The sequence below is a fragment of the Pelobates fuscus genome, chromosome 1, assembly GCF_036172605.1.
Source record: "Pelobates fuscus isolate aPelFus1 chromosome 1, aPelFus1.pri, whole genome shotgun sequence".
Taxonomy (NCBI): domain Eukaryota; kingdom Metazoa; phylum Chordata; class Amphibia; order Anura; family Pelobatidae; genus Pelobates; species Pelobates fuscus.
Genome location: NC_086317.1, coordinates 328,029,888 through 328,052,353, shown reverse-complemented (window position 1 = coordinate 328,052,353; position 22,466 = coordinate 328,029,888). Strand labels below are relative to the sequence as shown.

At 37.7% G+C, this 22,466-nt stretch overlaps 1 protein-coding gene across 1 annotated transcript in view; it reads left to right on the top strand.

Annotated features, from left to right (window-relative positions):
* Window positions 1-22,466, top strand: part of MYO16 (myosin XVI) — a 312,032-nt gene that overhangs the window by 69,974 nt on the left and 219,592 nt on the right. The window contains exons 5-6 of the mRNA XM_063459903.1: window positions 16,674-16,782; window positions 20,391-20,515. Of these exons, the coding sequence (XP_063315973.1) occupies window positions 16,674-16,782; window positions 20,391-20,515 (234 nt within the window). The remainder of the gene's footprint in view (window positions 1-16,673; window positions 16,783-20,390; window positions 20,516-22,466) is intronic.

The window sequence follows — 22,466 nt, the reverse complement described above, 5'->3', positions numbered from 1 at the left end:
GCTTTCTGGCGACTGGGTGAAAGTGTGAAACTGTGGCAAACTGCAGATGCACAGCAGCAGAGCTGAATTAAGATTTAGTGATTGTGTTACTTAGAGAGTCTCTCATAATTATAATTCCCATTTACACATTTGTGTCTTTTAATTAATGTTATTTTTTATTTTATCACTGTGAACTTTCTATTAATGGAGGATAGGGGCTATGATAAGTGTCTTTCGTGATTGTAATCAAAATACTCTTTTTAGTGAATTAAAAATAGTGTCTTAAACCCCTCATTTCTCTTTTTGGTGCATAAAGCATTTATAATATACATGAAGCTGGAATCCAAAAGTGATAAACATTATATCTATGTTACTTTTCTATTATAAGGTAATCCTGTAATTTGTAAATGCTAGCTCTACATAATTCCTAAAAGTTGCAGCCTCTACATTGGATTTTCGGGGGTTTTCTTACTTCTAATTTTGTTATGTGGTTTAACCTTTGGATGGAAAGGCCTCCTGAAGAATTAGTATTGATAATGTTTGTTGAAACTGCAGGTTTGAGTTCTGACAGAGAAAATTCACACCGTCATCCTTCTAAGATCAATACAATAATTACAATAAAGTTGGGTAATAATAACATTAACACCACAGAGCATGCACATCTCCCATAAGATTTATATTTGTCACTATGATAGCAAAGTTATCACACATGTTAGGTGCTATATCTCCAAAAATGATAGAATTACATGTCATTTCAATGGCAAATTCTTAATAGTCAATAGAAATAAAAATGATCTGTTGCTCATAAAAAAAAGAAAATCTGTGTTTGCCCTAACTGTATAATTGCGTTAGTATTTATACTTTTATATTTCTCATAATATATGATGTTCAAAGACAGCATTATATAATTTCATAGCATCAGATAAATTTATAGCATCATACACAGATTTACATGTGAATGACTGAAGGTTCTGCTTGACATTTATCTATGTCACAATTAAATAAAAAAATAAAAAAATATGCTCCAGGTTTTGTAATAAACAGAGCAGAGAGATTAATTGTTTGTCTTCTACTTTCACAGTTTAGAATTTTATATCGAACTTATGTTCTATTTTAATGCTTTTTAAAAAATTACTTTTGACTTGGTTAAATCTGGAGGATTAGCACTATAGAGAACTTCCCATTTTCTAATAGCGCCTAAAATAGAAAACTGGCAAGTGGTCACTGTGTATCGTGAATTCTCACATGTTGTAACTAGATGAATCCTTAGCAATGTAAGAATGAAAATGGATTTGGATTTGCTCCCAACAGTGTCATTAATCCTGTATAAATTGTGATGCTGACAAGACTTGGCAGGCCATAGATAGTGCTAAATTTGTACCACATTAGCATATTATTACAACCTAGAAGTACAACTAAACTTTTCTTTTTATTCTGAATTTTCATTTATCCACTACTATAGTGGGAGTGTTGGTATCATATAAATTGAGATTATCAGTGTGATAATTACAAACATTTCATGAGACAAATGTAAATGAGGCTATCAGATATGCATTTAAATAAAAAGAGGGCTAATTAATAGATTTGTGCATGGCGGAAAAAAGTTTTGACCAAATTAATACATCTGCAAATTCTTTTCAATTTGATTGACCAAATGTCATTGATGCAACTGTTCAGTTTTAAACCATGCAAATGATTCTGCTAACAAAAAGGGCATACAAATGACCCTATCACTACACTTCTAAATATATATATATATATATATATATATATATATATATATATATATATATATATATACATTGCATATTTTTGCACACTTTTAACGAAGCTGATTCTGGTTAGTTGAATTCTGATCTAATTCCGACTGAATATTTTACTATTTAAATTCGGTGCGCATTTGGTCACCATTTAAATTTTGTACATTCAGTATCTGTCTATCTGTATCTATTATGTAAATATCTACCAAATATATATATATATATATATATATATATATATATATATATATATAGTAATAAACCACCTCTTTTACAGGTAGGATTTTGTCACAGATCTTACGGTAACCACAGCCTTCTAGGGTAATCAAAGTCCAGGACACATCCAACTCAGTTTTTCTGATTTATTTGGTGCAAAATATACAGGTGCTTCAAAATAAAATAAACAAAACAAAATCCCTTGCTCTTGTTTGAGCACTTCCTAAACACAGTAATCACTATCTGGAATTGGGTGGCTTTCCCACTTACTAATTTACAATAAAACAATATAGATGCAAGACACACCATTCCTCTGGCTCTTTCTCCCTCACTCTGCAGCAGGTGAGTTTCAATTAGTTCCCATCTCTGGAACTTCTAAGGTATATACAAGTCCTGGTCTGGCTGTTACATATCAATAAGTGCTATTGGAGCACTGGCCCTTGTTCCAGTATCATATCCAAACGGAAAAAACATTAATATTAATATTAATACCAAATAATAATTAAGACTCAGGTTTGTTATATTTGGAATGTGACAAGCGCCCTCTTCTAAACAAGCCCAAACATGATTGGCAATACTTAACCAAAGGGGAAGGAATTGTGATGTCCGTCATATTGGGTCGCAAGTACGGCATGAAATATATCTATAGAATAGGAAAATAATAACAAATTTGTATTATTTCTGTGGCAGGTACATAAGAGAAGATAGAACCAAATGTTTCCATTTGGAATGATGTTGTCTGGAACACAAGGGGGGTGGTCACTCATTATCTCTATAGATATGCCTTAATTCCACCTCTAGATCAGGCATGTTAATCCACAGGGTATATATCCAATGATACAGAAATGTCTGAGTACTTGCTTGAGGTCAGAATCTAATTCTAAGTGAGTCACCATCTTTCCTACCAGAGACCCCCTGGGGCAGAAGTATTCACCTTGAAGAGCTGAGTAAGTGACTTTCTGTTATTTTATTTCTTTTGTTTTTATTTGTTGTTGGTGTAAATAATTTTGATTGTCATCTATATTTTTGTATGCACTGTGACTATTTCTTGTTCATAATAAATATTCCTTTATTAAGTTCTGCCTTTGTCTGGTTAATAATCACATTACCTCAAGAGACTAATTAGTATTTTTGCAATTCCTTAAATATTGTGTGAAGTTGTATTTGGTAGGTTTTTAATAACGATTTACCTGGGGGACCAAGGCCTCCAGCTGGCCCATGTGATGGCCTACTGGGGGTCATGATTAACAGCCAAAAGCTACCATTCTGGACCCCAAAATCCATTCCAGGACACACCGTTATCTTTTTGTGAAACTGCTGGTCATAGCGAAACCAGCATTGCCCCCGTAGACCTTATATGCGCCCCAGATTAAATCAAAATACCCAAACAGTGATGATGTCCAATCCGGAAACCGATGCACCAGGATACTAGCAAAAGCATTAAACCCCTGGAGCCAATTCTCAAATGTTCTGGGGATATGCTTACCCTTTTCTGCATCTGGAACCTCTCCACGTCGTGGCCTGTCCACAGATTCTTTATCTGGAGGGACCAGAGAGAAAAAATCTAGGAACTCACATCTGCAAATTTTCTCCTAGACAACCTGAGGCACAAGAAGACCCAAAGGGGCCAAATCACATCCTGCTAGACAAGGGCGGAACGCCTCTGTGTACTGACTCCTGCTCCACATTACCTGCCCCGAAATAATCCTGTACCCAACCCATGGGATCCGAGGAAAACCTATCCATTACGACCCTGAGCAAGTGCAACAAATCATTTGACTGATCCTGACCCCCAACAGATCCCAAGGCGCTAGCGCAAGTGAACTCACCAAACTGCTGGGGAACTGCAGGCACATGACCTTCTGGCCTGGATTCTCCTGTTCCTGCTCATCCGATACAGACTCCGTCCGGAACCTCCGCGCCATCCACCCGTCACGAGCGTGGGCTATAGGCCCAGCCGAGACAGTGGGGAGAGTGTGGAAGTGACAGGGTTAATGACACCAGACCCCTGGTTACCTGTTGCCAGTCCCAGCAACCACTCAATTAACCCCTGCAATCCCTTCTACACTAACTCCCTAGTACACACTTTACTGCCACCACCAAGACTTTTAAACCCGGGCGTCTTAGGTTACCCCACACACAGGAGAATTATAGAATCACAGTTCTACTTTTACTAATCAAACACTTATAATTAACCCTTTTTGGAAACGTGTTTACCTGAGCTCTCTGGAGAGTGAAGCTCATAGAGAACAGAGACACAAACTGATTAAGTAAATATTTAATCTGACAAAAAAGATTCACAGTGCTGAGTACAAAATACAGAAATAAATGGCATACAGATAACAAATTGCAAAACAGTACATAAAATAAAATAGGAGAAAACACAAGAAATTCCTTACATATATTTACCCCATATAGAATTCTTGTGGGAGTCTTAGATGGTATTGATCTCCTAGAAGTTACTGACAAAAGAAAAATGAAACTGAACTCCCTGGATAGTCCAGCACCCTCATTATATATCTAAACTAGTTGTTTCTCAGTGGGCAGACCCCTGGGGGGGATCAGAGGGGGTTGGTCTGGCAGCCTATTGCCCACTCTATGAAATTCCTTGTGTCCAGCTCTGGTGATGGCTATCTAGATGTTTTATGGTCTAGGCCTGGTGCAAGATCAAAGACCACAATTAATGTCATCCCAAGGTTTACAAAAAAAAAACAACTCTTAACATATATGAACACACATCAAACAAGAACTCATGCTTTTGGCATGACACCACCCGTAAGACCGGCACCTGTCCTGCCGTCCAGACCTCCCTCCCCTGGTGGTTCTTTGCGTGCAGTGTCTGTCCTGGTCAGTGTACCGCCAAAATCCTCCTGCATCCAGTGCCCTGATGCGCCAATGTTGCACTTCCCTTCTGGCGTTGACACATTTCCTGCCGTCTGGACCGGAAGAGACGGCGGTCTCTGAGACCTTCCCACCACACCGCCATCTTGTCCTCTCCGGCTCCTCCTCGTCTCCCAGGTAGGCCCTGGGGACACCATGCCGATTCCGCCTGTATCTCCCCTCTGCCGGCCACCTCTGGACATCCTCACTGGGCTGGGCGATAAGCACTTAGGAGGACATGATCGCCTGGCCCTCCTACTGCTATCTGTGGCTACCTGCATCTGTGCAGGCACCGAAGCCGCTCCTGGCTATCCCTGCACACTTGCGAGCACATCCTCCAACGACCCGGAGCCATAGGATTCAAGGTAAGCCTGCAACAAGGTCACCACTGCCTCTCTGGACACCGCAGACATCCTGGCCCGATACCCTGCCTTTGGACACCAAAATGGACTGTCACCTAATGAAATCTGCTAAATCCTTTCTTCTTTTTCCTTTCTTTATTTATTTTTTGGTGGGGAAGTCTGCTGCCTGGTGAGTACCCTCCCCCTTCACCCCTTTTTATTATGTCCCTAATTTGAAACATAGTATTCCCCTTAGTTCCCCCCCTTACCCTGGTCAACAGTCATGTTCTCTCTTCCTTATCTTTCCAGGGAGGTTCTTGAGAGGTACATTATCTCTATAAAGGTAGCCTTAATCACAATTCAAACCTGCTTAGTATATAAAGAGTGGTGAGAAACTGGCAGCTTAAAAAGTTAATTGTTAAAATCATATTATACAATAATTGAAACGTGCAAGGAATATTTTATGTGAATATTTTATTTTGTACTTTGAAACTAGGGAAATGCTAATAGTACAGTATACAAAAGACATTGTGTTTTACTTCTTGAAAACTTCATCGTTTAAAAAATGTCCCGTTTAAAAATCTATTAATCTCTATTTTCTAGCATGTTCTTGAATTTTATTTAAAATACTTATACAATTGTAAAATACGTGACAGCCAAATAATTTATATTCATGTCATTTTATGTTCATTCCCTAAGACTCGTTGTTAATTGTTTGTTTAGCTAGTGTTACTACTCTCACTGATAATCTAGTAAATTTATGTTCATGGTTTATGACTTTCACCTATCTGATCCTTCCTATCTTTTTATCCTAAATGTTCTCTCCTTTTAGTTTTTCATCTCTAATTAATTACCTCAATAGCCCCATGTCTCCCCACCCATAATAGTGTGTTTTGTTTCTTTTTTTTTTTTCTAACCTCAGACCTTATATTTCAGACTGGGCCCCTTAAAACAGCATTAACACCCAGCACTCCCAAGCAACCAAGTCCTGCAAAATCTTCAGAGCAGAGGTATCATCTCTGGAAGATTGCCCACCCTACCCTCCCCACACCATCCCACCCCATGGTCAACAACTTACTTATAGATAGTGCACATCAGCTGGTTTCCTTAACACTCCAATCAAGTTACCAAACCTCTCCTCACCTGAATTCATTTAACACACTGCATACTTACACTGGTTTAAACACTCATTGATATTTGTGTGTGTTTGTATATATGATCTACATATCTATATAATACACATTTTCTCTAATGTTCTCCCTTCTATTTTTCACTTTAACACTAACTTCTCTGATCACTAAAATATCCCTATCCTTTCACTCACCTGTCCCTGGCAACACAATCCTCATTACTTCCACCTTACTCCCCTCCCCTCTCTATTCATCCCATGCACTCTACACATACCTTTCCAGCCTATCTCCACCAACTCCTCCCAAATCTACATACATACCCTCCTACAAAACTTTCAAATCCTACTCCCACCTTCACTTCCTTTCTATCCTTCTGCTCCTAGCAGCTGGTGATGTATCTCCAAACCCCGGTCCCCTCTCAACAAACACAGCACATACTAACCCAAGCACCCACACTAATCTCATACCCATCTCATGTTCCTCTAGATCCTCCTTCAATACTGCCCTCTGGAACGCACGCTCTGTTTGCAATATAACTAAATCCACTGCTGTCCATGACTTCTTTATCTCTCGTTCAATAGATTTACTAGCCTTAACAGAAACCTGGCTCTCCCCCTCTGACACTGCCACCCCTGCATCTTTGTCCTTCGGTGGTCTCCAACTTACCCACAACCCAAGAAACTCTGAATGTAAAGGTGGTGGTGTTGGGTTTCTCCTCTCCCCTCACTGCTCTTTTAAACCTCTTCCCACCCCCCTTCCCTCTCTTTCCCGTCATTTGAAATACACTCAATTCGCCTTTTCAAACCCTTCTCCGCTAACATTGCTGTTATTTACCGTCCCCCTGGTTCCCCTCTTCTCTTCCTTGACCACTTTGCTGCCTGGCTACCCTATTTCCTCTCTTCTAACATTCCATCCCTAATTCTCTGGGACTTCAATATTCCTATAAACCCACCTTTGACCTCTGCAGCCACTAAACTACTTTCAATGACTTCCTCCCTCGGGCTATCACAGTGGGCAAATTCTCCCACCCATGTAGCTGGCAATACCCTTGACCTAATCTTCACTTATGCATGTACAGTAACTAATATCTGCAACACTCCATATCCACTCTCTGATCACCACCTCTTATCATTTGCTCTTGCGTACCCCCTCACCCAACAACCTCAGCCTAACCCCCCTCAACTCAGGAGGGACCTTAATTCTCTGGATATCCAACAGTTGTCAGCTGACATTGATTCACAACTGCTGTCCATCCCTTCCCTCTCCTGTCCTTCACTGGCCATCTCCATATATAACTCTACTCTTACATCTGCCTTGAACACTGCAGCGCCACTCCAAACAAGCACCTCAAGGAGGACCCGCCCCCAACCATGGCATACTAAATCAACGCGCTACCTGCAAAGATGCTCCCGTTGTGCTGAACGCTCCTGGAGGAAGTCTCGTACCCAATCAGACTTTCTCCATTACAGATTCATATTGTGTTCATACAGTGCAGCCCTTGCCCTTGCCAAACAGTCCTATTTTTCCTCTCTCATTAGTTCATGTTCCCGCAACCCCAGGCGTCTCTTTGACACCTTTAATTCTCTTCTTCGCCCTGCTGTGGCCACCCCCAAAACTAACCTTACTTCTGATAACTTTGCATGTTACTTCACTGACAAGATTGAACAGCTAAGGAAAGAATTCTCCCCTCCTTGCCTTTCTGTTTCTCAATCACACATAGATCATGCATTTCCTACCCTTCAGACATTCTCCCCAGCTACTGACCAAGAGGTGGCTGCTCTTCTTTGCTCCTCTCGCCCCACCACTTGCCCGCTCGATCCTGTCCCATCTCACCTTATCAGATCTCTCTCCACTTGTCTCGTGCCTTCTCTAACACACATCTTCAACTGCTCACTCTCTTCTGGCATCGTCCCTGCTGACCTTAAACATGCCACTGTAGTACCTATACTAAAAAAAACATCCCTCGACTCATCCACCCTCTCTAATTACCGTCCCATATCCCTGCTCCCTTTTTCCTCAAAGCTTCTGGAAAGGCTTGTCTTTACCCGTGTGTCTCATTTCCTCAATTCCAACTCTCTCCTTGACCCCCTTCAATCTGGCTTCCGCCCTCTCCACTCTACAGAGACTGCCCTTATCAAAGTCACTAACGACCTAATCGCAGCTAAATCCAAAGGCCACTACTCCATACTAATTCTTCTTGACCTCTCAGCAGCCTTTGACACCGTTGATCATGCTCTCCTTCTTCAAACTCTTCAATCACTTGGTCTCTGTGACTCTGTCCTCTCGTGGTTTTCCTCTTATCTCTCCCAACGCTCATTCAGTGTCTCCTTTTCTAATGATACCTCCTCCCCTCGCCCTGTCTCGGTTGGAGTTCCCCAAGGCTCCGTCCTTGGTCCACTTCTATTTTCTCTTTATACTGCCTCTCTTGGCAAACTTATTACCTCTTTTGGATTCCACTACCACCTGTATGCTGATGACACCCAGCTATATCTCTCCTCCCCGGACCTCTCCCCTGCCGTCCTGCAACGTGTCACTGCTTGCCTTTCTTCCATCTCTGACTGGATGTCCTCCCGCTTTCTGAAACTCAATCTCTCAAAAACTGAGCTCCTTGTCTTTCCTCCTCCTAATACTGATCCTCCTCTTTCACTCTCCCTTCAAGTTTGTGGTACCAACATCAGTCCATCCTTGCAAGCGCGCTGTCTTGGCGTCATACTTGACTCTGGTCTCACCTTTGAGCCTCACATCCAGCATGTTGCCAAATCCTGTAGATTCCATCTTAAAAACATAGCCCGCATCCGCCCCTTTCTTGCACCAGATACTACCAAGGAGCTTGTCCATGCTCTGGTAATCTCCCGCATGGATTACTGTAACCCTCTCCTGATTGGTCTTCCCAAAAGCCGTACTGCACCCCTACAGTCCGTAATGAACGCTGCTGCTAGACTGATTTTCCTCTCTAGTCGTTTCTCTCACACCTCACCCCTCTGCCAATCCTTACATTGGCTTCCTGTATGCTATAGGAGTCAATTCAAGGTACTAACTCACACCTATAAAGCACTGAACAACTCTAGCCCCTCTTATATCTCCTCACAGATCCATAGGTATGTCCCTTCTCGGTCTCTCCGTTCTGCCCGTGACCACCTCCTGTCCGTTGTCCGCACTCGTACGGCCAACTCGCGCTTGCAGGACTTCTCGCGGGCGGCTCCCTTCCTATGGAATAGCCTGCCTACCGCCATCAGACTCTCCCCTAGTCTTGCATCTTTTAAGAAGTGCCTTAAAACCCATCTCTTTAGGAAAGCATATGGCCTCCAAGACTAATCCTTACCTCACATACCTGTCTCTTGCCCTCTCCTAAAGGGCAGTCCACCTTATTTGATTGCAAATTCCTGTCCTAATGTGTTTTACACCCACCTCCTATAGAATGTAAGCTCGATCGAGCAGGGTCCTCTTCAACCTATTGTTCCTGTAAGTTTATTTGTAATTGTCCTATCTATAGTTAAATCCCTTCTCATAATATTGTAAAGCGCTACGGAATCTGTTGGCGCTATATAAATTGCAATAATAATAATAATAATAATAAATTATAATTGCGAACCGTTCTGCACCAGATTGACAGATCTTCTGTTCAAGTCTTAAATGTATGTATAAATGTGATTTGAAAACATAGTAAGTAATTTTCTTTATGCCAATTTTTTACACTTCCTCAGAAGTGGTGATCTGAGCCAATCACAATGATACCCCTTTGGATAGGCTGAGACTGTCAAAAAGACAGATCAGGGGAAGAGCCAGCCCAAGTCAAACACAGCCCTGGCCAATCAGCATCTCCTCATAGAGATTAATTGAATCAATACATCTCTATGAAGAAAGTTCAGTGTCTGCATGCAGAGGGTGGATACACTGAATGGCAGTGTTGTTCACTGTGCAGCACTACACCAGGATGCACCTCTAGTAGCCATCTAAGGAGTGGCCAGTGGAGTTATCACTAGGCTGTAATGTAAACACTGCATTTTCTCTGAAGCAAAAGGCCTGAAGAGAATGATTCTACTCTCTAGAACAAACACTGTAAGCTGTAGTTGTTCTAGTGACTATAGTGTCCCTTCAGATTAAAAATTGCAGGTAATTCAAACAGGCTCATTCACTAAAGTGAGAATTCAAGGTGAATTCAAAGTAAGTTTAAAATTTAAATATCCAACTGGAAAAATCTCTAAATCAACTTTGCTTTCAGTTTAGCCACCCTGAACTTAAATTTGAAAGGTACTTTGAAACCACTTTTAATGTTCTTTGATGAATAACCCTGAAAGTGAATTCCAAATTAAAGGCCAGAGTAACTGAACTGAAAGCATAGCTTACTATGAGAATTGTTACAGTTCATCTATTCATCTATTCTGACTGTAAATTTGAAATTCGCCTTAAATTGACATTGAGTTCCTAGCAATTTTAGATTCAGTGAATTACAAAGTGTATGCATATTTTTCACATGTTCTCAAAATATTATATATAACAATACCTAACTATATTAATTTAAATTTAAAAGTGAATATGTTTAGATGCTGTTAAACATAATGAATGAAACCTTGTAGGGTCAATCACTAAATTTAATAGTTATTCACTATTTACTAAAGTCTGAAGTAGAAGATTTTGGAGAAAATATGTTAGCTCTGGATTGACAAGTCATTCTTTGGTTTTGGCTCTGCCCCCACTGTAAGGGTTAAAGCAGGCCTGCACAACCTGCAGCCCCATCCCACCACCCCCAAAAAATATTTTTGAACTACAACCCTCATGATTCTTTGAATAAAACAAATAGCCAACACCCATGATTAATTTAATGAAACAAATAGCCAGGGGATCATGGCTGATAGCTAGGGGATCATGGGAGTTGCAGTTCAAAACATCTGGGTGGCTGCAGGTTATGCAGGCCTGGTCTAAAGGGACACTATATTCACCATAACCACTACAGCTCAATGTAGTGGTGCTGGTGTCTATAGCATGCCTGTTAAGGATGAGCAAAGAAAACATTGCTCACTATTAATGCCAGCATCCCAAATAGGCGACACATGCTAGCCTGTGGCATGCCATGAAGGATGTTATCCACCAGATACTAACATGGAGGTCATATTAACCCCATATACTTTAATTTGCATTTTAGTAAATCTGATTTAAAAATGTATTTAGGATTCTCCACTTGGTTAAAATGTGTTGTTTAGCATTGGTGAACATGCATAGCGTGAGCAGCGTGATAAAAAAGGTCACTTACTGATATAGTAGGTCTATTGTGTTTTTTTTTCCCCTCAGTTTTATGATGTTATAATATTAAACTTTCACTATCATATATACTATTTTATAGATGAATAATACTTAAAAATTGATAATTCCATATTTGATATTAGAGATGTCCTGAACAGTTCGCCGGGAACTATTCGCCAGCGAACATAGCTTGTTCGCGGTCGCCACGGCGGGCGAACATATGCGATGTTTGGTCTGCCCCCTATTCATCATCATTGAGTAAACTTTGACCCTGTACCTCACAGTCAGCAGACACATTCCAGCCAATCAGCAGCAGACCCTCCCTCTCAGACCCTCCCACCTCCTTGACGAATAGGGTGCGGGCCGAACATCGCAAATGTTCGCCCGCCGCGGCGACCGCGAACAAGCTATGTTCGCCGGGGAACAGTTCCCGGCGAACTGTTCGGGACATCTCTATTTGATATTAATCTTTACATGCTTAATATTGTATCGATGTGCTTTTTGTAAGATAATAAAGTGTTTATTAGACCTAATGGCTCTTTGTCAGCACTAGATCATACCACATGGACATGGTAGTTTGTGCCTGTGCAATTTTTATATACCTTTATCTTGGCTTTAAAATCAATTATTATTTTGCCAGCATGTTACAGATGCAATGCTTTTTACTGTTACTTAGTAACAGATGGCTTTCATAGTTCATGTAATTATGGACTTATGATGAAATGGAATTAAGGGTAAGCAAAATGTTTAATTTCACTCTGCACCCTGTGCCCCATAACAAAACTCTATGGCAGAATTTTAGTATATCTCTCATTATGCTGTCATGACGATTTTAAATTAGCAAAGTAAAAGTGTTATTCAGTAACGTTTTGTGTGAGTGTAACCCTCGTGAACTTGAGTTTAATACTTTAATATACAATTAAGATTAGCACAATTGGAAAGTAGATTCATATATATATATATATATATATATATATTTTTTTTTTTTTTCTTGGATTTGCTTCCTATATATATAGAGAGAGAGAGAGAGAGAGAGAAGGAGAGAGAGGGAGCATGATGCATTTGGGATATATATATCTGCCAAACAAACAGCAGTTTAATGTCAACTTTTCAGTTAGACTAAGCTAACTTTCTTCAGGACAAATCCTATAAGAAGTTATATATGAATTTAAAAGTTGTTGGAGTGCTGTTTGTTTGGAAGGTGGATTATTTGCTTAATGTTGAACCGGGCAAGCTGAAACTGAAGTCCTTGAAGATCTGTGGGTTTTATATATATATATATATATATATATATATATATATATATATATATATATATATATATATACAGGACATAGGAAGAGCACTCCAGAGGTCTTATTCAAAGGTATTTATTCGGTGAGAAAATCAATCGACGTTTCGACCATACGGTCTTTATCAAGATATAAAAACAAGTGAAACAGTGACAATATATAGCCAAACCAATAAAAGACATGATCACTAACCTGAAAAAGCTGTGTATCCCCAAGCCATGTGTGAACGCCAGTGTGTGATTATGAGTAAAACCGGAGTGATCCTGTCGGTGACTGATGACGTCACAGGAGTGCGACCGGAAGTAATCGTGTGAGTGTATCTAGGTAACCTAGGTTACCAGTCCGTGAATACCCAACTAAGCAGATATGTGAAGTAGTAATTAAAGAAATATGGATCAAGAATTAGACTGCTAATGATGCTGGATATTTCTAACTAGATATATAATGTGTATACATTAGCTAATCTTATAACGGAAGAGGTTCCAGAGCGAGATAGCAAGCGATGAAGATAATGTATAAAAATAAACGGGGGATGGAATAGAAGAGATCAGAAATATGTATAGCCTGAGAGTTAAGAAGTGTGTAATGCAACTAGGAGGTAGTAAATAGACTGGTGAGTGAGAGCTGAAAGGTGTAATGTGTGTAAGAGAAAATGACGTGGCCAAAGGCAAAAAAGTGACATCGGAAACTCAAAAAACAGAGTTTCCGATGTCACTTTTTTGCCTTTGGCCACGTCATTTTCTCTTACACACATTACACCTTTCAGCTCTCACTCACCAGTCTATTTACTACCTCCTAGTTGCATTACACACTTCTTAACTCTCAGGCTATACATATTTCTGATCTCTTCTATTCCATCCCCCGTTTATTTTTATACATTATCTTCATCGCTTGCTATCTCGCTCTGGAACCTCTTCCGTTATAAGATTAGCTAATGTATACACATTATATATCTAGTTAGAAATATCCAGCATCATTAGCAGTCTAATTCTTGATCCATATTCCTTTAATTACTACTTCACATATCTGCTTAGTTGGGTATTCACGGACTGGTAACCTAGGTTACCTAGATACACTCACACGATTACTTCCGGTCGCACTCCTGTGACGTCATCAGTCACCGACAGGATCACTCCGGTTTTACTCATAATCACACACTGGTGTTCACACATGGCTTGGGGATACACAGCTTTTTCAGGTTAGTGATCATGTCTTTTATTGGTTTGGCTATATATTGTCACTGTTTCATTTGTTTTTATATCTTGATAAAGACCGTATGGTCGAAACGTCGATTGATTTTCTCACCGAATAAATACCTTTGAATAAGACCTCTGGAGTGCTCTTCCTATGTCCTGTATATATACCTACGCTTTGCAGCACCGAGGCTTTTTTTGCAAGTGAATCAACTTTAAGGCAGAGTGCCAGACTTTGAATATTTTTATTTATATATATATATATATATATATATATATATATATATATATATATATATATATATATATAATATATATATATATATTCTGGTTGTCCTATTTCTATGTTTTGAAATTATATATAAAAATATATATTTAAAAAATGGAAATAAAGGGTTAGCTGTGTGCCTCAAAAGTTATTTTCCACAAGACGCAAGCAACAACATATTACAGAACACTATATATGTTAAAAGCTGCTCTCCACTGAAAATAGAAAACAGTACTGCCTGAATATTAATTTTGGAGTTAACTCACCAAACATTATATAATGCTTGTAAAATTTAGGATGAAATTCTAATTCTATGAAATTCACCTAAATTTGGTACATTCAGACTTACGTATGACTGTGGCATCCAACATTTTAATCGATAAAATTGAAACAAAATTACATGACGTAATAACTGTATTCCTGGATCTTAACCTGTCTGATTTAACATAGTTCCTATAGATTACCCATGGTAATCTAAAACATGCCTGCAAAGTTAACAGAAATCAGAGTAGTCAGAATACACGCAAAGTCAATAAACCAAGCACTATCTGAACAAAATAACACCCTCTTAGGTATAAAGAAACCACAACAAAGCAAATCCTGTCTGAGCAGAGTGGTCTTTCAGTAAAAAAACAAAACAGTGGCAGAGTATTTGTATATAGACTAAGTAACTACAGCAAACACTTTAGGTATTTTAGCTAATGCATGATCTTTAGAATACACTGAAAAACACATTAGTTAAAGTTGAAGAGCAAACTTGAAAGGTTAAATATGCCAATTTTCCTGCATTTTTCTTTAGAATAATTTTTACAATCATCCTTAGGAAACATACTTGGTAATACTCATTTTCTTGTATTAAAGGCAGGAAAAATTGGTAGACACACTTAACACTTAGTATGCGATTTCATAAAATATAAAATAATAAAACATTTCATATGGATGCATGTATTAGAATAAGGCAGACAATTGAAAACAATAAATCAGATATGTGGCATTTATAACTGTAAATGGTTTATTCATTAAACTCTTACTCTAAAATCCATGAGTCCTAAAGAAGAATTTGACATAGTACAGATTCAGATAAAATCAGATAAAAATGCTTATTGAACCCAGCATCCTTAATTGATCGTTGTATGACTAATAGTACTATGGACCAAAATGTGCAAGATTTATGGTCTTTTCTTACTTATTTGCAATGTCATTTAAAAAAATAAAATAAAAAGAGGATCATTGGCAATTGGACAAAATTGTCATTGATGAAAATTTCAGTGAGTTAAAGGAACACTATAGTCACCTAAATTACTTTAGCTAAATAAAGCAGTTTTAGTGTATAGAATAGATGATTCCCCTGCAATTTCACTGCTCAATTCACTGTCATTTAGGAGTTAAATCACTTTGTTTCGATTTATGCAGCCCTAGCCACGCCTCCCCTGGCTATGATTGACAGAGCCTGCATGAAAAAAAAAACTGGTTTCACTTTCAAACAGATGTAATTTACCTTAAATAATTGTATCTCAATCTCTAAATTGAACTTTAATCACATACAGGAGACTCTTGCAGGGTCTAGCAAGCTATTAACATAGCAGGGGATAAGAAAATCTTAATTAAACAGAACTTGCAATATAGAAAGCCTAAATAGGGCTCTCTTTACAGGAAGTGTATATGGAAGGCTGTGCAAGTCACATGCAGGGAGGTGTGACTAGGGTTCATAAACAAAGGGATTTAACTCCTAAATGGCAGAGGATTGAGCAGTGAGGCTGCAGGGGCATGTTCTATACACCAAAACTGCTTCATTAAGCTAAAGTTGTTCAGGTGTCTATAGTGTCCTTTTAAGTATCCAAAAGGCTCGATGAGTATTTCAGTTAGAGTCAATGTGGTCATCACATAGTAAGCCCCAAGTATTGTACCTAATTACAAAATATGATAGTGATTTACAATGAAAATAAAAAGCAACTGCTCTTAAAATCTTATTATTTGATATAATGAGGATTGGTTGAGTTGATAAAGAGAATGTATATAATCAGCTAGTTAGAAAAGCATTGTTCATTCACATTGCTTGTTTTATAAAGCAATCTTATATTATGCTGTGTAAGACAGATTTAACATATAACAATGACATTAAAAAATACGGTACCTTTCTTAAATAATTCAAATTATGTAAGAAAGTGAAAGAACACGAAGACTATAGAATATAGTACATTCTAAACTGGTGCACCCCCCTTCCCTGTCTATCGGTAGTAAATGTTACTCCCACACTATTGGTATCTTCAGTATTGGAAAATTTAAATGCATTGATTAACAATCACTTTCGGTGAAATACCAGGCTAGATTAATTAAAATATTCTACATTTAACATGTTATCTTTCTCTTTAGTCAGGGGCCAATGTTCTGCTGCAGGATGTGAATGGAAACATAGCTCTTGACTATGCCACTGACGGGACAGAATCCAGCTGTATACTTCTCACGTATTTAAAAGAAAATGGTATGAAATGGAATTATTCGTTTTATATTTGACTTTGAATCATTTGGTATATGAATTTTTCAACATTACGACATTTACACAAATACAATTTTTATGACGACACATAACATGAATATAATATAATATAACTAGTGCTGAATAATCTTGGTACTGCAGACCTTTGTGTTCTGTATTTCCCTTGATGGTTAGGCTGCCAGAATGAAGGCTGGTCATTATGTGAATGTATTTCACAAACATCCACAATGTCAAGTATTCTCATCAGTGGTTGTCTTTACAAACACATTAAGAAAATCAAATGAACAGTGTACTGCTCTTTAAATTCCAAGTAACTAGAGGTTGTAATGGCTTATTAAAAATATAATTATCATCGATCATTATGACTTATTAATGTTCTCTGGTAGATATGTATATATCTGCTCATTGTACATGTAGCCCCTTGAGATACTAATTACCGTGACATAAATTAAAAGTGTAATTAATAAAAGGCCATATTATCATTTTCATAAAGAAAATGGCATACCCATTAAAGCAAATAAAAACAACTTTAGTACATCGTGTATTAATGCATTAGTACACAAATGCTTATCATATGTTGTCACTTGCAAATAGTTAATTATTATTGTGATGATAGAATTACAAAATGTAAATGATCATTTATGAATCAATGGGAAGTTATTAAATCGGGAATTAGTAAAATAAATTGTGACCTTTTTTAACTTTCATTAATCTTACATCATCAAAGGAACTATTTACTTTATTGACCAGAAGTACTTGATTGGTTCACTAACTACACTTATAGAGTTCTCTGGGGCATTTCTCAGAAAAATACTGCTCTAGCAAATAAATTCCATCTCCATCCTTGCATTGCTCAAATGAAACCGGTATGTTAATGCGGGCCTCTTTCTCTGGGTTACCCCTGAGTCAGTTCTTTGACCAACATCTCCTCCCTTATTGCCCAACATTTCCTCCTTACTTTTTTTTCTCCTTCTTGGTAGCGCGCTTTATAAAATACTTATCTACCATGATCAGTTGGACACATATATAGCATCCAACCCATTTATTGTATTGGAAAGATAAGAGAGAAGGACATTCAGACCATCTTTACACATTGACTGTGAGCAGTAGACTTAAGTAGACAGGAACATATTGATGTGTCCTGCCATGTGATTCCAGAGCTATTCTGGAGGTATTATTCCTAGAACAGAGATTTGTTTTCACCTGAATTTTTCTCTTTGCCTTTGATTCACTCTGGCCTTTTTTCTTGAGTTGTCCTATTGGCCATTTTTGTAAGGGTAAATATCCAGGTTTCTGAAACTTGGGATGGAGATGTGTAGGACAGGACAATGAGGCAGAACTCCAGTCACTATGTATTCTGTTTTTAACTTGGACAAATTCTATTCGTACATAAATAAGTTCTTCATCTCCCATTCTCACATAGACCTTCTCATTATTAAAACAAACCACAGACCAGTTTTCTAGCGCCTCTCATCATTTCTCTTCTGCCACATGGAATAGGATCGGTGCATAAATAAATATCTATAGGTCATTGAGTCACTAAAAAAAACAAAAAAAAAAACACAGAAAATTGCTGCTACTGGCAATACTCGTAGTACAACAAAAGTGTAATTTGAACAAGGTTATGTAACAAATATGCACTTGTTCTGTGTCTGTCCTGAGATTTGGAGCTGCTACATATTCACCAAGTACATTGAGAACATAAATACTATGTCTAATAGAATCTGTCTTGACAGTACACTCTCAGCTGTTGAAGAATGAATTAATGACCATCCATTTGTTTCCATGAGATGTTTCTGACAAAAACAGCTGGGTTACTTAGCAGTATAGGACTTTTCTAAGCCTAAATAATTAATGTAATTTGTCTGTGATTAACTAGATAGTGTACACCTACTATTACAGAGCAAGTAGGACAGTGAGGAAATTATTTTATATTCTTAGAATGCAGTGAACACAGTCTTTAAAACTTACTGTATGTCTTTTATATCTCTTTGACTTTTTGAAATAACCTTTATTTAAACATTTCTAGTATTGAAGATATCAGAAGCTAAATAAATAAAGGATAATATTTAGTTATCGTATTTGTCATTCAAAGCACAGACGCTGGTCCTAACAGCCGCTTTAACACCATTTATTCTTATGATGGATTATTTCTATTCCACACATCCAAAATGCTCTGGAATAAAATTCTTATCTGCTGTTAATTTCCTGTTTTAAGTTCTAAAATGTAAATTTTGACCTTACTCATCAATAATATTTTCCATTATACAAAATATAATTCAGTGATTTTAAATTGCTCTATTTAGTAAACAAATATCAATGATAAGACTTTATTTACAGTGACCTTACTAAATATAGCTTGAACGAAAAAGTGATAAATAATAGAACTTTACAATGACACTCGAGGCTACTGATAACAACTTTTAGATCGAATTACAGTGAAAATGTATTAAAAACAAAAAGGTCCACAAAATTAGCTCTGAATTTCTCAGGTTTACCATAAATATACATCCCAGAGATCAGAAAGTGAATGGTATGTATCTACCAATTCCAGCACTTCTATTGTTTTTAGTGGAACCACTAATAATATTTCATGAACCTCTGCTCAGTGACTTCTATTAGCTTAGTGAAAATTGTGCACGGGCCAAAAATGGTTTTGTTTCAATTTGTTAATTTTCAAATTTTTGGTAAATTATCAAATGTGAATGAATGAAATAAAATTCTGAATAATTTCGGAAGGGAAAAAATTTGGGCACTATTATTGACGTTAATCAGATGGATACCAAATTAGGGTGCGGTTTAGCGGATAAATCCCTAATTTGGTATCGTTAAAATGGTAATCCCTTATAAGGGTACCAAATTAAGAAGCTAACTACTAAATTGCCTAAAGACCAAAATTAAGAAAACAACTTTTCACCATTTTGCTCCTTCAGATGCTTAGTAGTTAAGTCCCTAATTTGGTACAGTAAATTATGGAAATCCCACATAAGCATACCAAATTAGGAAGCTATCTACTAAGCAGTTGAAAGAGCAGACTTAAGGGGAAAAAAAACTTTTTCTTAATTTTGTTTCAAATACTTAAGAAAATGAATGGATCCAAAATATTCCAGTTATATTTGTTCTAAACTTGTTCATTTTCATTTATTTTTCGGTTTGTAAAGAATTTGGAAATTCAGATGCTTCCAAATTGCTGAATTTTGTCTGATTTAAAAAAAAAAATAGATTGGGAACTAAACAAATTTCACATGTCTAGTGAAAATATAATGAGCGACACCTCTACACTGGGGCTATATGTGTCCTCAAACTTCAGGTTCACTTTTAGAAAGTTAGGAGAGAGTTTATAGAGGTTTGTGAAGAAATGTTTAATTTGTTTGCAGCCTTTATGTTTTTAACTAATTAAGAATTTTCAGTAACAAGACAAGGTGCATAGATCCTTATTATGCTAGGAATGTTACTTTAATAACAATCATTTATTGTTTGCACATAAGTATATTTTATGAACACCATTGTAACGAAGGCAATCATGTAGCTTTGTTTAGTATAATGAAACAAAAAATACAAGCTGTTCATTTTAGATATTCATAATATTACAGGGATTGATCTGTCCTCCTTGCGGCAGATGAGAACTCAAAGAGCAAAGGTCATGTTTTCTGATGTCAAGCAGCTGGTAGCGGGAGGTGGAAGTGTTAATGAAAAGAATGATGAAGGAGTTACTCTGGTAAGCTGTTGCTTTTTAATGTTCATCTTTTTTATTAAAGTAATCTAATCTCAAATATATGTTTAGTGGAAATTGTTTTTATATAATATTGAGAAATATATATATTTTATAAATTTTTTATATTATTTTATATTATATTATTTTATATTAACACATATATTTTTTTTTCAAAGAAAAGGATTGCTTTTACGTTTTTATTTTAAAGATTATTTGTTTTTTTCTTTTATAGGTTTCATTGCCATTACATTGGATCATTATCAATGTAACATCTGGCATATCACATTTTACTGTGCATTATTAGATTTATTCCTTTATTAGACATTTAATATAATTACTTTTGGGTATTTCTAATTGAATGCACATGACAATTATTTTTCAATGTAATTTATGTTCTTATATACATTGAAAAAGTTTGAGAAAAGTATAAGTATCCACACCACCCCAAGGAACTCACTACATTTATAGATAGCACAAATTACCTGACTTTCCAAACACACTAATTATGTCTCTCAAACCCTCATCACCTGCTCAACTATCACGCTCCCTACCTCCAACCCCTGACCCCTCTCATCTCTCATGTGACTCAAGATCTCACCTCATCTAATTTTGCATAAATAAAAAATTTAATTGTCTTTCTTTATTATATAAACTCCTTTCATTCTCCTTAGAGAATGCTCTCCCTTGTATTCTTTATTTTCACTCTTACCTCTCTAATTAGCAACATTTTCATTGCTCCAGCTTTACTTCCCTCTCCTCTCTTTTCATCCCATGCACTCTACTAATACCTGTCCAGCCTATCTCCACCAACCCTTTCTAAAACCTCTATATAAACTTTAAAATCCTACTCACACCATATCTTAGTCTCTATGCTTCTGCTCCTAGCAGCTGGTGATATCTCTCTAAATCCACTGCTGTGCACAACCTTTTCATCTCTCGTTCCCTAGACTTACTAGCCTTAACAGAAGCAACGATCCGTAACTGAAAAAGTGGCTCCCACCACTTGCTTACTTGATCCTGTCCCGTCTCACCTTATCAGATCTCTCTCCTTCTATCCTGCGCCTTCCTTAACATACATCTTCAAATGATCTCTCTCTCTTCTGGTGTTGTCCCTGCTGCCCTTAAACATGCTACTGTAGTACACATCTTAAAAAAAACAACCAACATCTCTTGACCTGTCCTCCCCTTCTAACTATCGTCCCATATCCCGGCTCCCTTTGTCCTTAAAGCTTCTGGAAAGACTTGTCTTTACCCGTCTGACTTGCTTCCTCAATTCCAATTCTCTCCTTGACCCTCTTCAGTCTGGTTTCTGCCCCCTCCACTCTACTTAGACTGCTCTTATTAAAGTCACTAATGACCTAATCTCAGCTAAATCCAAAGGGCAATCTCTACTGCCTTTGACACTGTTGACCATGTTCTCCTTCTCCTAACTCTTCTATCATTCTGTTTCTGTGACACTGTCCTCTCTTGGTTTTCCTCCTACCTCTCCCAATGCACATTCAGTGTCTCATTTTCTAATGATACCACCTCCCTCCCTCCCTTCGTCCTGTCTCTGTTGGAGTCCCCCAAGGCTCTGTACTTGGTCCCCTTCTATTTTCTCTTTATACTGCCTATCTTGGCAAACTTAGTACCTCATTTGGATTCAAATACCAACTGTACACCGATGACACTCAGATATACCTCTCCTCCCCTGACCTCTCCCCTGCCGTCCTGCAACATGTCACTGCTTGCCTTTCTTCCATCTCTGATTGGATGTCCTCCCTCTTTTTTTAAATTCAATCTTTCTAAAACTGAAGATTCCACCTTAAAAACATAGCTCCATCTGCCACTTTCTTACACAAGATGCTACTAAGGAGCTTGTCCTTGCTCTAGTAATCTCTCGCATGGATTATTGTAACTCTCTCCTAATAGGTCTTCCCACGAGTCATGTTGCCCCACTACAGTCTGTAATGAC